This window comes from Coregonus clupeaformis, chromosome 2, assembly GCF_020615455.1.
Source record: "Coregonus clupeaformis isolate EN_2021a chromosome 2, ASM2061545v1, whole genome shotgun sequence".
Lineage (NCBI taxonomy): Eukaryota > Metazoa > Chordata > Actinopteri > Salmoniformes > Salmonidae > Coregonus > Coregonus clupeaformis.
The window spans coordinates 36,477,169-36,493,867 of record NC_059193.1 but is presented as its reverse complement, the minus strand read 5'-3'; the positions used below and the strand labels follow the sequence as shown (position 1 = coordinate 36,493,867).

Sequence of the window (16,699 nt, the reverse complement as noted above, 5' to 3'; positions counted from 1 at the left end):
AGGGGAGGTTGGTAGCCATACAGGCACTGGAAGGGAGACATCCCAGTGGCAGATGTAGGAAGAGTATTGTGGGCATACTCAACCCAAGGCAACTGAGAGACCCAGGAGGTGGGGTTGGAAGAGACCAGACAGCGTAGCGTTGATTCCATCCTCTGGTTGGCTCTCTCCGCCTGACCATTGGATTGGGGGTGAAAACCAGATGTGAGACTGACCGTAGCTCCAATGGCCAAACAGAAGGACTTCCAGACAGCAGAGGTAAACTGAGGGCCACGGTCGGAAACGATATCACTGGGCAAACCGTGGACCCTGAAAACCTCCCTAACCAGGATCTCGGACGTCTCCGAGGCAGAGGGAAGCTTGGCAATTGGCACAAAGTGGGCGAACTTGCTGAATCTGTCCACGATAGTCAGAACGACCGTGTTCCCCTCAGAAGCGGGCAACCCCGTGACGAAGTCCAGGGCCAGATGCGACCATGGTCGCGGGGAATAGGAAGGGGGTGAAGTAGTCCAGAGCTGGGCCGATTGGTACTCTTATTCTGCGCACACACTGGACAGGCAGCAACAAAACCCCGAGTATCCTCGGCCATGGCAGGCCACCAAAAACGTCTGCGAAGAAACGCCATAGTCCGAGCCACGCCAGGGTGACAAGCCATCTTGCTGGCGTGGGACCATTTGAGGACAGCAGGACGAACCGACTCAGGCACAAACAACCGACCGGGTGGACCGTTACCGGGACCGGGCTGAGTCCGAAGGGCCGCCAGCACCTCCTCCTCAATCTTCCACATAACTGCTCCCACGACGCAGTTCCGGGGGAGGATTGTCTCGGTCTTGGACCCACTCTCCTCCGTCTTGGAGAACATCCGGGACAAGGCGTCCGCCTTGCCGTTCTTAGATCCAGGTCGGAACGTCAGGGCAAACTTGAATCGTCCGAAAACAACGCCCACCTGGCCTGACCGGGAGTTGAGACGTTTAGCCGATTGCACGTAAGCAAGATTCTTGTGGTCCGTCCAGACAATAAACGGTTGCTCCGCCCTCCAACCAGTGGCGCCACTCCTCCAAGGCAAGTTTCACCGCGAGAAGCTCCCGGTTACCCACATCGTAATTCCTCTCCGCAGGCGAAAGGCGACGAGAGTAGTAGGCGCAGGGATGGAGTTTACTGTCCGTGGAGCATCGCTGCGACAGGATGGCGCCAACTCCCACATCAGAACGCGTCCACTTCAACGGCGAACTGACGGGCCGTGTCCGGTTGAGAGAGAATCGGTGCGTTGGTGAATCGCCTCTTCAAATCCAGAAACGCTCGATCCGCCTCCGGATTCCACTTGAAGGTCCTGATGCTGGAAGTCAAGGCAGTTAACGGAGCGGCCACACGGCTGTAATCCCGGATGAATCTGCGGTAGAAATTCGCAAACCCCAAAAATCTCTGGAGCTGCAATCTCGTACCGGGCTGGGCCCATTCCAGAACCGCTCTAACCTTCTCCTGGTCCATCCTAATCTCTCCCCTGGAGATGATGTACCCGAGAAAGGATGTCGTGTGGGCGTGAAACTCGCACTTCTCGGCCTTCACAAACAGGCGATTCTCCAACAATCGCTGCAGAACCTGCCGGACATGCTGGACGTGGTCGGAAGGTTCCTTCGAGAAGATCAGAATGTCATCCAGGTAAACAAACACAAAGAGACCGATCATATCCCTCAGGACGTCGTTCACCATACTCTGGAATACCGCTGGAGCATTGGTCAGTCCAAAACGGCATCACCTGATACTCGAGTGACCCATCGGTGTATTGAAACCCGTCAACCACTCGTCCCCCCTCTCTGATCCGGACCAGGTGATACGCATTGCGTAGGTCTAGCTTGGTGAACACCGTAGCACCCTGTAAGGAGTCGAAGGCAGAACTCATCAAGGGCAGGGGATACTTGTTCTTGACCGTGATGTCATTCAACCCCCGATAATCAATACACGGTCGAAGAGAGCCATCCTTCTTACCCACAAAGAAGAATCCTGCCCCCAGGGGTGATGACGAGGGACGAACGAGACCAGCAGCTAGGGACTCCTTGATGTAGGTCTCCAACGCCTCACGTTCAGGTCGGGAGATACTGTATAACCTTCCCTTGGGGTAGACAGCTCCAGGGACCAGGTTGATGGCACAATCATATGGTCGGTGGGGAGGGAGTGACAGAGCCTTCTGCTTACTGAAAACTTCCCCCAAATCGTGATATGTCTCGGGAACCAGGGACAAATCTGGGGGGTTTAGCCTCAATCACCTGACTGGGAACCGAATGGGGGCAGGCAGTCTTGAGACAGTTAGCATGACAATCAAGGCTCCAACTCGTTACCTTGCCCGTCACCCAATCGAACGTGGGATTGTGTTCCTTCAGCCAGGGGTATCCAAGGACCAGAGGAACATGGGAAGACGGCAGAATGAAGAATGAAATCATCTCAGAATGATTCCCGACAACCGCATCTTAACCGGTTCAGTCCTCATCGTGATACGTGCCAGACTACTGCCGTTCAGAGTGGTAGCTTCAATGGCTTCCGGCAATTGCTCCTTGGAAAGCCCCAGCTGTTCCACCAACTCGGCATCTAGAAAGCTTCCGTCGGCACCTGAATCGATAAAAGCGTTAATCGCTAAGCTCTGATTCCTGTTCATAAGGGTAGCCGGGAAACGGGGTCTGACAGAGGTATTGAGAGGTCGAAACTGGCTCGCTAAAAGTCCTCCCAACTTTAGCGAGCCGCGCAGTTTGGCGACCCGACTGGATCCTGAGAAGCTGATCGGTTGGACGGAACCCATTGCTTCTCCCTCCTTCGCTCTCGGACTCGATTATCCACCCGAATAGACAAAGCTACCAAGCTGTCCAGGTCACTAGGCTCCGGATAGGAGATCAACTCATCCTTGAGCTGCTCCGACAGACCCTGGTAAAAGGCCGCTTGCAGAGACTCCTCGTTCCACCCACTCTCCACAGCCAACGTCTTGAACTCGATCACGAAGTCGGCCACGCTGCGAGTTCCTTGGCGAAGCGAAAACAGGCGCCTAGCTGCGTCCCTCCCTCGGACGGAATGGTCGAAGAGCTTCCTCATCTCGGCCGTGAACCCCTGGTATGAAGCCATGCAGGGATCCTGTCGTTCCCAAACGGCTGAAGCCCACTCCAGCGCTCGACCACGCAGCAACTCAATCACAAAGGCTATCCTAGCCTTGTCTGTGGCATAAGAGTAGGGCTGTAGATCGAACACTAGTCCACACTGCATAAGGAAGGAACGGCATCTTCCCAGCTCTCCCTCATACTTATCCGGCGTCGGAACCTTGGGCTCACGGATGGACACAGCTTCAGAAGCGGCAGGCGAGATGGGTGAAACCGGTAGTGGATCCTCCACCGGACACTTGCGTTGGTTCTGGACCTCCGTCAGACCGGTAGAAAGGTTCCGAACTGACAACGCGATCTCCTGTAGTACCGTGCTACGATGGCCCAACATCTTCTCCTGCTGGGTAATAGCATGGCGAACAGAGTCCAGGTCCGCTGGGTTCATTACTGGCCGGATCGTTCTGTCACGGTTAACTAAGCCAGAACCCAGAAGCAGACCAGGACACGGTACGTGAGACAAAGGTGAGTGTTTATTAATAGAGTCCGAGTGAAGCTGAATAATCCAGGGAACAGAGCGGGTGGCGTGGATGGGTTGTTGAGGGTGCAGTGGTTGGTCCGGTACTGGCTCGGCAGCCGCCGACCATCAGGCAGAGGTTGGGTGAAGGTTCCGGGTGAGAGACTGCAGACAGAACAAAACGGAGGTCAGTACACAGCAAGTCAAAAAGGTGCAAAACAACAAAACTAACACTACTGGCTCAGAGACTGATACGCTGACAACATACTGTTCATGGCTAACGATCCGGCAGGAACTGGATGTTGGGCCAGAGCCTAAGAAGGGTGATGATCAGGACCAGGTGTGCAGATTGCTGATGGGATGCAGGTGCGGAAAACCAGAGCGCTCCCCGGAGCGTTCCCGAACCCTCGGGAAACTGGAGAATACGAGCAGGAACACTAGTCACCAGACAGGACCCGACTCAGACAGCCGGGATCGTCACAGTTAAATACAGTGGGGAAAAAAAGTATTTAGTCAGCCACCAATCGTGCATGTTCTCCCACTTAAAAAGATGAGAGAGGCCTGTAATTTTCATCATAGGTACACGTCAACTATGACAGACAAAATGAGGAAAAAAAATCCAGAAAATCACATTGTAGGATTTTTTTTGAATTTATTTGCAAATTATGGTGGAAAATAAGTATTTGGTCAATAACAAAAGTTTCTCAATACTTTGTTATATACCCTTTGTTGGCAATGACACAGGTCAAACGTTTTCTGTAAGTCTTCACAAGGTTTTCACACACTGTTGCTGGTATTTTGGCCCATTCCTCCATGCAGATCTCCTCTAGAGTAGTGATGTTTTGGGGCTGTCGCTGGGCAACACGGACTTTCAACTCCCTCCAAAGATTTTCTATGGGGTTGAGATCTGGAGACTAGCTAGGCCACTCCAGGACCTTGAAATGCTTCTTACGAAGCCACTCCTTCGTTGCCCAGGCGGTGTGTTTGGGATCATTGTCATGCTGAAAGACCCAGCCACGTTTCATCTTCAATGCCCTTGCTGATGGAAGGAGATTTTCACTCAAAATCTCACGATACATGGCCCCATTCATTCTTTCCTTTACACGGATCAGTCGTCCTGGTCCCTTTGCAGAAAAACAGCCCCAAAGCATGATGTTTCCACCCCCATGCTTCACAGTAGGTATGGTGTTCTTTGGATGCAACTCAGCATTCTTTGTCCTCCAAACACGATGAGTTGAGTTTTTACCAAAAAGTTATATTTTGGTTTCATCTGACCATATGACATTCTCCCAATGATCTTCTGGATCATCCAAATGCACTCTAGCAAACTTCAGACGGGCCTGGACATGTACTGGCTTAAGCAGGGGGGAAATGTCTTGCACTGCAGGATTTGAGTCCCTAGCGGCGTAGTGTGTTACTGATTGTAGGCTTTGTTACTTTGGTCCCAGCTCTCTGCAGGTCATTCACTAGGTCCCCCCGTGTGGTTCTGGGATATTTGCTCACCGTTCTTGTGATCATTTTGACCCCACGGGGTGAGATCTTGCGTGGAGCCCCAGATCGAGGGAGATTATCAGTGGTCTTGTATGTCTTCCATTTCCTAATAATTGCTCCCACAGTTGATTTCTTCAAACCAAGCTGCTTACCTATTGCAGATTCAGTCTTCCCAGCCTGGTGCAGGTCTACAATTTTGTTTCTGGTGCCCTTTGACAGCTCTTTGGTCTTGGCCATAGTGGAGTTTGGAGTGTGACTGTTTGAGGTTGTGGACAGGTGTCTTTTATACTGATAACAAGCTCAAACAGGTGCCATTAATACCGGTAACGAGTGGAGGACAGAGGAGCCTCTTAAAGAAGAAGTTACAGGTCTGTGAGAGCCAGAAATCTTGCTTGTTTGTAGGTGACCAAATACTTATTTTCCACCATAATTTGCAAATAAATTCATTAAAAATCCTACAATGTGATTTTCTGGATTTTTTTTCTCAATTTGTCTCTCATAGTTGACAGAAGCCTCTCTCATCTTTTTAAGTGGGAGAACTTGCACAATTGGTGGCTGACTAAATACTTTTTTCCCCCACTGTACATTATACATTACTTACTTATAGAAGCTGCAGACAGTGAAAGTGGCAAGCAAATGTTTTGGCCTCTTAGGTTTTTATCTGATAATATATATGAACTATTCATATTATACTAGTAGAAGCAGTGGATTTAAGGAGCTTCTTGTGTTTCTGGCTTGAACATTTATTTACCTGCATAAACACTTAAGAAAAAGAAAACGGTTCCAAGTTGATTTTATTCTTCCACTCTAAGCATTTGGCCCTCTGTCATTGCTGACTTAGTGTTGAGGAGCTGTAAGTGGTTTCCAGGCTCTGCTCTGCTTTGTGCTGCCAGTGCTGTTGGCAGAGTGAGGACTGATAAAGACACAGAGAGAAAGATCTGTAGCTGCACATTTGTAGGCTGGGAGAAGTAGGCTAGAGATGTTGCTGTATGCGTCAAATTCCGACTGGAGAGGAGAAGAGAGAGGGAGATCTATGACGGAGGAGTTGAAAGACGGGGATCTTTGGCAGAGAAGTAGTGAGCTTTTTTTATTTGAATTAAAACAACCTTTATTGACACAATTCAACCTTCATACAGAGCCAAGTCAATGAGTGAAATTTCACAGAATTAGATCCCCTGATTTTACTGTACAGAGAGGGAGATCACCTTTAGAAGCGTGGAGAAGGAGATTGAAAGTGGGTCTCGTATAGAGCTATAAATAGAGATACAGTATGCTAAGTAGAGAAGGATGTGTCTGGCAGCACATTGAGACTGGAGCCTCTGGTTGTGTGCCCTATGATGAGATAGAGATATTAAGGGAGGATAAAGTATGTTAAGTAGAGTTGTACAACGGGTGGGTCTAATCCTGGACGCTGATTGGTTAAAACCGCATTCCAGCTGGTGTCCATTCCACAAGTTACCACCGGCTAAAGCTTTGACGTTGAAATGCCTATTTACTCTGTTCCATCTCACTGTGCAATCCACTGTCTCATCAGCCCAGCCAGACAATTTATAAACTTGATCTCCACTGTAAAAAGTATCTAGACATTATCTCCCATTTCTTTCAGACTAGCAATTGGTTTTCAATAGCGGAGATTTGTATAAACCTTGCTGTCTGTCTCTCCGAATTTCAATATTTAAACAATGTTGCAAATGTCAATCTCCAAATGTCCCATAGTAATAAACGTGTAGGAGTCGGGGTGAGACAGACAGGCAGCCAAGCAGCTTTTCTCAGTCAGTCGAAATCAATTATCAGCATAATGTTTATGGATATACAAAGAAATGTCAATAGAAAACAGGTCAAACGAAACAAAGTGCAGCTAGTTTGCAGTCTTTCCAGCTTCAATTTGAAGTGATTGTGTTAGCTGTGTTGTTGGCTAGCTCCTCTGAACAACAGTGTCCTGACGAGAGAGTACATTTTCTATGCCAGGTAAAATAGTGCATCATTTGCTCATTGTTATGGATGTATCCAAATAAATGTCACTAGAAAATAGCTTAAATGTCACGATCGTCATAAACAACGGAACGGGCCGGACCGGGCTGACGACGCGCACCACTGGCTTGGTGCGGGGAGCAGGAACGGGCCGGACCGGGCTGACGACGCGCACCACAGGCTTGGTGCGGGGAGCAGGAACAGGCCGGACCGGGCTGGCGACGCGCACCACAGACTTGGTGCGAGGGGCAGGAACAGGCCGGGCCGGGCTGGCGACGCGCACCACAGGCTTGGTGCGAGGGACAGGAACAGGCCGGACCTGGCTGGTGACGCGCACCACTGGCTTGGTGCGAGGGGCAGGAACAGGCCGGACCGGGCTGGCGACGCGCACCACAGGCTTGGTGCGAGGGACAGGAACAGGACGGACCGGGCTGGCGACGCGCACCACTGGCTTGGTGCGAGGGACAGGAACGGGTCGGGCCGGACTGGGAACACGCACCACTAACTTAGTGCGGGGAGCAGGAACGGGTTGGGCCGTACTGTGAACACGCACCACTAACTTAGTGCGGGGAGCAGGAACGGGTTGGGCCGTACTGGGAACACACACCACTAACTTAGTGCGGGGAGCAGGAACGTGTTGGGCCGTACTGGGAACACACACCACTAACTTAGTGCGGGGAGCAGGAACGGGTCGGGCCGGACTGGGAACACGCACCACTAACTTAGTGCGGGGAGCAGGAACGTGTTGGGCCGTACTGGGAACACGCACCACTAACTTAGTGCGGGGAGCAGGAACGGGCCTGACCGTACTGGGAACACACACCACTGGCCTTGTGCGGGAATCAGGAACGGGCCGGACCGGACTGGTGACACACACCACTTGCTTGGTGCGAGGAGCGGGACTGGGTTTCCTCATTAACCACCGCTCCCTCTGCTGCCTACTCAGTTCCTCTCGCCGTGCCTCTACACTCTCCTTCTCCCTTATCGCCTCCAGTAGCTCCTCCCTCTGACCAACTAACTCCTGCTCCCTCATGACCAATAGCCCCCGTAACCTGGTGGCCTCCTACCGATACGTCCTGTAGCTGCCTCCAGCATCCCCGTCGTCCATGCCGTGTGCCCCCCAAAAATTTTTTATTGGGGTTGCCTCTCGCCTGTCCGATGACGGCCCGGTTGGCGCCGCTTCTCCTCTCCTGCCTGGGCATCCTCCCTCATCGCCCTCCGGTAGCGGACGGCCTCCTCCTCGGTGATCTTCCCCCAACCGAGGAGGACATCCACTAGCGTTACCTCCGGCGTTTGCTCCTGGACACGCTGCTTGGTCCTTATTTGGTGGGATCTTCTGTCACGATCGTCATAAACAACGGACCAAGGCACAGCGTGATATGCGTACATCTTTTAATGAGTACTTAATGACAATAACAAAACAACAAAACGATACGTGAAGTCCTAAGGTTAACAAACACAAACCTCTCCGGAACAAGATCCCACAAATGACAAGTGCAAAACAGGCTGCCTAAGTATGGTTCCCAATCAGAGACAACAAGCCACAGCTGCCTCTGATTGGGAACCACCCCGGCCAACATAGAAACACATGAACTAAAACATGATCATAGAACACTAAACATAGAAACTAACACCCTGGCTCAACATATAAGAGTCCCCAGAGCCAGGGCGTGACATTAAACAAACGCTACTTTGTTGTTATTCCATTTGACGTGACTGTAAGTTAGCCGTAGTTGGCTAGCTAGCAAGCAAGGGATGAGAAAGTTTCCAGCCAGTATGGTAATAGAACATTTAGAACGAACCCGTCCATAGGTACAGAACAAAAAGACTTAACGACTGAGTCATGTCTCTGGCAACCGAACCGATAGAATGAACGACCAGCCGGCTTGGGTAGCAACCCTAGATTTGTGTCGGGACTATATCTCGTGGAAGGATTAAATAGTATAAATAAATTCATCAAAATAAAGTTTTTTTAATGAAAATATGTCAATCATTATTTGAATACGTTGTTAACCCTTTGTATAATAGTGATAATGCCCTCAAAGCTGGTGTTTGGAGGATACATTGGCGCGGTTTGCAACACCGGTGCTAATATATCCTCCAAACACCGGCTTCTTGGGCATATTTACTTAAAAGGAGATGTCTGGCAGTGTATTGAAACTGGACCCTCTGGTTGTGTTCCATGTGATGACATAGATATTGTAAGGGAGGATATAGTATGTTAAGTAGAGAAGGAGATGTTTGACAGTGTATTGAAACTGGACCCTCTGGTTGTGTTCCATGTGATGACATAGATATAGTAAGGGAGGATATAGTATGTTAAGTAGAGAAGGAGATGTTTGACAGTGTATTGAAACTGGACCCTCTGGTTGTGTTTTAGGGGCCTCGGCCTAATCCCCTCATTAGAGAATAATAACCAGCATGCCTCACAGCAGCTGCCTGTGTCACCCTATGTCACCCTCCCTCCACCAAACACCCAATATGCTTTACCCTGGAAAACAGAGGGAGAGGGAGGAAGGGAGGAGAAGAGGAGGAGAGAGAGGGAGGGAGGACTGATGTGTTGATGGCCAGGAGGAATCTTCAGTCAAATGACACATGTTTTATTCCTGGCTGGAAATTTGATTGATGGGAAGCTGTAATTACCTTCAACAAACCTCTGAGAAGCTGATTATTTAACATGGAGAGACAGGACTGCGGGACCCACCGGGGTCCAGTCCAGATCCGGTCAGCGGCTCCACTCCGGAGCCAGAGCAGTCCACTCCACTGGTGTCCAGTCCAGCTCCGGTCAGCGGCTCCAGTCCGGAGCCTGAGCAGTCTGCTCCACCGGTGCCCGGTCCAGCTCCGGTCAGCGGCTCCAATCCAGACCCAGACGTCAGCCCCTCTCCAGGTTCAGGGTCTCCCACACCAGGGTCCAGACAGGGCTTGGAGTATAGTGGGAGGAAGGAGAGGGGAAGCAGCGCGCCGAGGTCCAGACCAGACCAGGGGCGCAACAGGGAGGCGGAGAATAGTTGTTGGATCCGCCTCCGAGGCGGAATGCCCACCCGGCCCCTACCCTGTTAAGTAAAGGTTGTGCGGTCGGAGTCCGCACCTTTGGGGGTTGGGGGGGCTGGTACTGTCACGCCCTGACTCTAGGGACTCGTATATGTTGAGTCAGGGTGTGTATGTTGTGTATTTCTATGTTGGTGTTCTATTATGTGTAGATCTATGTTTGGCCGGTGTGGTTCCCAATCAGTGGCAGCTGTATCTCGTTGTCTCTGATTGGGGACCATACTTAGGCAGCCTATTGGCACTAGTGGGTTGTGGGATCTTGTTCCGTGTTAGGTATGTTGTTTGTGTACCTTGGACTTCACGTTTCGTTTCTTGTTTTGTCGTTGTGTTTATAAGTCAAATAAACATGTATGCATTTCACGCTGCGCCTTGGTCTGACCCGTTCATCAACGAACGTGACAGTCACTATGCAAAAGCCACTTTCTCTATGCCACTTTCTCATGCGTTCCAGTACCTCAGAACTCCCCCACCCAGGACGTGTACTCAGAGCATGCGCGAACCAACTGGCAAGTGTCTTCACTGACATTTTCAACCTCTCCCTGACTGAGTCTGTAATACCTACATGTTTCAAGCAGACCACCATAGTCCCTGTGCCCAAGAAAGCGAAGGTAACCTGCCTAAATGACTACAGCCCCATAGCACTCACGTCGGTAGCCATGAAGTGCTTTGAAAGGCTGGTCATGGCTCACATCAACACCATCATTCCGGAAACCCTAGACCCACTCCAATTTGCATACCACCCCAAAACAGATTCACAGATGACGCAATCTCAATCGCACTCCACACTGCCCTTTCCCACCTGGACAAAAGGACAACAACACATCTGCCATGCTGATCCGCAACACGGGGGCCCCTCAGGGGTGGGTGCTTAGTCCCCTCCTGTACTCCCTGTTCACCCACAACCGCATGGCCAAGCACGACTCCAACACCATCATTAAGTTTGCTGACGACACAACAGTAGTAGGCCTGATCACCGAAAACAATGAGAGCTATAGGGAGGAGGTCAGAGACCTGGCAGTGTGGTGCCAGGACAACAACGTCTCCCTCAAAATGAGCAAGACAATGGAGATGATCGTGGACTACAGGGAAAGGAGGGCCAAATATGCCCCCATTCACATCGACGGGGCTGTAGTGGAGCGGGTCGAGAGTTTCAAGGTCCTTGGTGTCCACATCACTAACAAACTATCATGGTCCAAACACACCAAGACAGTCATGAAGAGGGCACGACAACACCTTTTCCCCCTCAGGAGACTGAAAGGATTTGGCATGGGTCCCCAGATCCTCAAAAAAGTTCTACAGTTGCACCATCGATAGCATCCTGACTGGTTGCATCACCGCCTGGTATGGCAACTGCTTGGCATCCGACTGTAAGGCGCTACAGAGGGTAGTGCGTATGGCCCAGTACATCACTTCCTGCCATCCAGGACCTATATACTAGGCGGTGTCAGAGGACGGGCCAAAAAATTGTCAAAGACTCCAGCCACCCTAGTCATAGACTGTTCTCTCTGCTACCGCACGGCAAGCGGTACCGGAGCGCCAAGTCTAGGTCCAAAAGGCTCCATAACAGCTTCTACCCCCAAGCCATAACACTGCTGAACAATTCATAAAATGGCCACCCGGACTATTTGCATTGACAGCCTCGCTGGGCTGGAGAAGTCATCACCCAGGCAACTGGGTTCCTCTTATCACAAATACCAGAGATAAAGTCATCAATATTGGCTACAGAGAGAGATGACACGGACCTGGACTTCCTACGTGCGTGTGGGTTGGCGGGCGGGCGGACGGACATATGTGCGGGAACTCGTGTGAATGAGTGCACCCAGCTGTTCCACATCAATACCTGTGAATGTAGTCTCCTGTGTTTGCTCTCTCTCTCTCTATCTCTCTGACTACAGACAGGAAAGTCAAAGGTCAGCTAATCAGCAGCAGAGAGGATAGTCAGTAGAAGCTCATGTAGCTGTAGCTCCACTTTAAATATGCAGGATGTTTTTTTGTTCATTTATGGAGTGTGGATTCAGTTATTTGTAGACTGCTTGTGTGTCACCATTGTTGACAGAACCTCCACAATGTCAAATGAAACATGAAAACTCAACATGGGCTGAACTGATCCCTGTGGAAATATTGTATGTGTGTGTTACTCCATTCTCATGTGTGTTGTTGTGTGCATTTCCTACAGATTTAGACTCAGGCCTTGGCATGATGACGGGCATCGCTCCCATGAACCCTATGATGCCCGGCCTCGGCATGGTGCCCCCACCCACCCTGCCCCACGATCTGCCTATCGTCAAGGAGATAATTCACTGCCAGAGCTGCACCCTCTTCCCCCCCAACCCCAGTAAGTCTATTTACCTCTACTAGACAAGGAGAGAGAGAGAGAGAGAGAGAGAGAGAGAGAGAGAGAGAGAGAGAGAGAGAGAGAGAGAGAGAGAGAGAGAGAGAGAGAGAGAGAGAGAGAGAGAGAGAGAGAGAGAGAGAGAGAGAGAGAGACCTCTGTGGCGTATAAAACATGCCCGTCTACCTTCTCTATTACCTTAGTGCTGACTATGACTGAGACCACTTAGGGGTTCATCTCTCTCATCACAGTTCATTTATGCTGCTACAGTATATGCATTCTCTTCTCCCCTCATGCATTGTAAATGCCACTATTGACTCCAGGGGTCTGGTATAACATGCAAGGGAATGGAAAGGTGTCAAGGTATCTCAGTCTAACTGAACTGGCCCAGGGAAGCTCTGCAGGCCATATTGACACCACATTACAATCTGACAGCTTATAATAAACTCTCCAGCCTAGCAGAACGTGACATGGGTACACACACCTTGCTGACAGACAGACACGCACACAACCATACGCACGCCCACACACAAACACACACACATACAGTGGGGGAAAAAAGTATTTAGTCAGCCACCAATTGTGCAAGTTCTCCCACTTAAAAAGATGAGAGAGGCCTGTAATTTTCATTATAGGTACACGTCAACTATCACAGACAAATTGAGGAAAGAAATTCCAGAAAATCACATTGTAGGATTTTTTATGAATTTATTTGCAAATTATGGTGGAAAATAAGTATTTGGTCACCTACAAACAAGCAAGATTTCTGGCTCTCACAGACCTGTAACTTCTTCTTTAAGAGGCTCCTCTGTCCTCCACTCGTTACCTGCATTAATGGCACCTGTTTGAACTTGTTATCAGTATAAAAGACACCTGTCCACAACCTCAAACAGTCACACTCCAAACTCCACTATGGCCAAGACCAAAGAGCTGTCAAAGGACACCAGAAACAAAATTGTAGACCTGCACCAGGCTGGGAAGACTGAATCTGCAATAGGTAAGCAGCTTGGTTTGAAGAAATCAACTGTGGGAGCAATTATTAGGAAATGGAAGACATACAAGACCACTGATAATCTCCCTCGATCTGGGGCTCCACGCAAGATCTCACCCCGTGGGGTCAAAATGATCACAAGAACGGTGAGCAAAAATCCCAGAACCACACGGGGGGACCTAGTGAATGACCTGCAGAGAGCTGGGACCAAAGTAACAAAGCCTACCATCAGTAACACACTACGCCGCCAGGGACTCAAATCCTGCAGTGCCAGACGTGTCCCCCTGCTTAAGCCAGTACATGTCCAGGCCCGTCTGAAGTTTGCTAGAGTGCATTTGGATGATCCAGAAGAGGATTGGGAGAATGTCATATGGTCAGATGAAACCAAAATATAACTTTTTGGTAAAAACTCAACTCGTCGTGTTTGGAGGACAAAGAATGCTGAGTTGCATCCAAAGAACACCATACCTACTGTGAAGCATGGGGGTGGAAACATCATGCTTTGGGGCTGTTATTCTGCAAAGGGACCAGGACGACTGATCCGTGTAAAGGAAAGAATGAATGGGGCCATGTATCGTGAGATTTTGAGTGAAAACCTCCTTCCATCAGCAAGGGCATTGAAGATGAAACGTGGCTGGGTCTTTCAGCATGACAATGATCCCAAACACACCGCCCGGGCAACGAAGGAGTGGCTTCGTAAGAAGCATTTCAAGGTCCTGGAGTGGCCTAGCCAGTCTCCAGATCTCAACCCCATAGAAAATCTTTGGAGGGAGTTGAAAGTCCGTGTTGCCCAGCGACAGCCCCAAAACATCACTGCTCTAGAGGAGATCTGCATGGAGGAATGGGCCAAAATACCAGCAACAGTGTGTGAAAACCTTGTGAAGACTTACAGAAAACGTTTGACCTGTGTCATTGCCAACAAAGGGTATATAATAAAGTATTGAGAAACTTTTGTTATTGACCAAATACTTATTTTCCACCATAATTTGCAAATAAATTCATTAAAAATCCTACAATGTGATATTCTGGAGAAAAAAAATCTAATTTCGTCTGTCATAGTTGACGTGTACCTATGATGAAAATTGCAGGCCTCTCTCATCTTTTTAAGTGGGAGAACTTGCACAATTGGTGGCTGACTAAATACTTTTTTCCCCACTGTACCTCACAGACACACGTGGACAGCACCAGACAGCTAAAAAGCCAGTCAGGAATGGATTGTATGAAACTCGGGCTTGTGTGAGACTCACTGCATTGAGGGAGACACTATTTCTGATCTGCATTCAAATCTCCTCAGAGAGAAAGAGAGGGCGAGAGAGAGAGAGAGAGAGAGAGAGAGAGAGAGAGAGAGAGAGACGGGGAGACTCCAGCTGTAATTGGAAGAGTGACCTCTGTGAAGACAGGGCACTGTGGTGTATAAAATATGCCAGGCAGCAGGTTTAAAGCTCCCTCCCTTACTGCACTCATTATCGCCTCCTCTCTTCCCCCTTTTCCAATCATCCCTTCCTCCTTTTGGGGTCTGGTCCAGTTAATTACCTGACTACCTCTGTGTCTTTGAGCTCCTGTCAGGCTGTAGACCATCTCATCATGTCACCATACACCACATACATTTAATGTTCAACTTTACATACTGTATAGCTACACACCTTTACATAGTCATCTGTTTAGAAGAGAGCTGAATCTATGGACATGGACGTGCTCAGTATAAATCTGCTTGGTTCAGGTTATGTTAATGTGAATTATTTGTGCTGAGGCAAACAAATATACCGTTGCTGTTTTAAAAATGTTTATGTTGCAGAAATGAACATATCAGAATAATCTGTTAAATATTGTCCAAGTATGGCCTATTCAGTGTTCTCTAAGATGAACATATACATTTCATATTCGTGTTATGAGGTCTCCTGTGACATTTTACTTTTCCACAGTGTTTTTGAAATCATTAGACTGTCTCTCTCAGAAAGAGAACAATACTGGGACAGCTATAATATCTAATCTCAGAGAAAAGTTTATGTCTGGAGACTTTTTCAAAGAAAACTCACTTGTCAGATTTGGGAGGGATCCATTTCAGCCTGAACTAAAACAAAAGCTCTTTGTCTTGTGAGCCTTTGGGAATTCGGACTCCTTCAGAAAACAGAAAACACAGTCTGGAGTCGCTCCACCTCTCTTCCTTAAGCACACAAGGCTTTTATGTTGGATTGATGGTATGTGTCTTCACTGTGTGTGTTCAGTGTGAAGCGTCACTGTCACAGGATGACAGCTCTAAAACCAAAGAGAAGTTCAAATGAAGAAAAGTCACTCAGGGTCTGTTCCACATCACTTTTAAAACTCTGCTGTACTGAACATAATATGTATACACTATTCCACATATGGCCCTGTTCCAACTTTACCTTTCAAACAATATTCAATATTTACTTTATAGTCTTGTTCCATTTTACCTTTAGAATCCTGTTGTACTTTGCCTCTTGAGTTCTGTTCCACATTACATTTAGAACCCTGTTTCCACTTTACCTTTAGAACCCTGTTCCACTTTATCTCTAGAACCTTGTTCCACTTTACCTTTAGAAACCTGTTTCCACTTTACCTTTAGAACCGTGCTTCATTTTATCTTTAGATCCATGTTTCCAGTGGCGATATTCGCAGGTAAATCTTGGTGAGGCAAACGCCCATTTTATTTTAATTTTTTAGATCCATGCCACTAAAGCCACTACACAACACAACACTAAACAATACATTAATTGCACTATAACGGTGACAAACGGTGCCCATAAACGGTTAGGGCCTATATACAGCTGTCTCAACAGCAGAGCTTTATTTTCAGCACCATGGAGTGAATCCTTACCACTGCTACACCTGGCTATCAGCGGAGCCTTGTCTGGCAGCGAAACAGTTCATTCAGCCTCATTTACTGCCTTTTCAAAAAACATAGCTGATATGGCTGACTCGCTTAAACAAATGTGGTTTCTACTGACAATTGAGATGAACAAACTATAGCACAAGGGGACAACGAGCAGATAAGAGGCAATCTGTAATTTCGATTAAGACATTAATGAGAGAGCTAAGACGGACATAGTCAATACAACTATTTGTTCAGCACTTTTGAAATGTACAGCGACAGAATTCAGAACATGTGCCATTCTTACAGTATTCTCCCTGTACACCAAGTCAGAACCGTAGTATAAATAAACAGGGCATATACAGTGCATTCGGAAAGTATTCAGACCCCTTGACTTTTTCCACATTTTGTTATGTTACAGCCTTATTCTAAAATGTATTTCATT

At 48.6% G+C, this 16,699-nt stretch overlaps 1 protein-coding gene across 1 annotated transcript in view; it reads left to right on the top strand.

The window, feature by feature from the left end:
- LOC121534880 (ecto-NOX disulfide-thiol exchanger 2) overlaps positions 1–16,699 on the top strand; it is a 454,166-nt gene that overhangs the window by 316,788 nt on the left and 120,679 nt on the right. Inside the window, exon 4 of the mRNA XM_041841491.2 lies at positions 12,278–12,436. Within this exon, the coding sequence (XP_041697425.1) occupies positions 12,278–12,436 (159 nt within the window). The remainder of the gene's footprint in view (positions 1–12,277; positions 12,437–16,699) is intronic.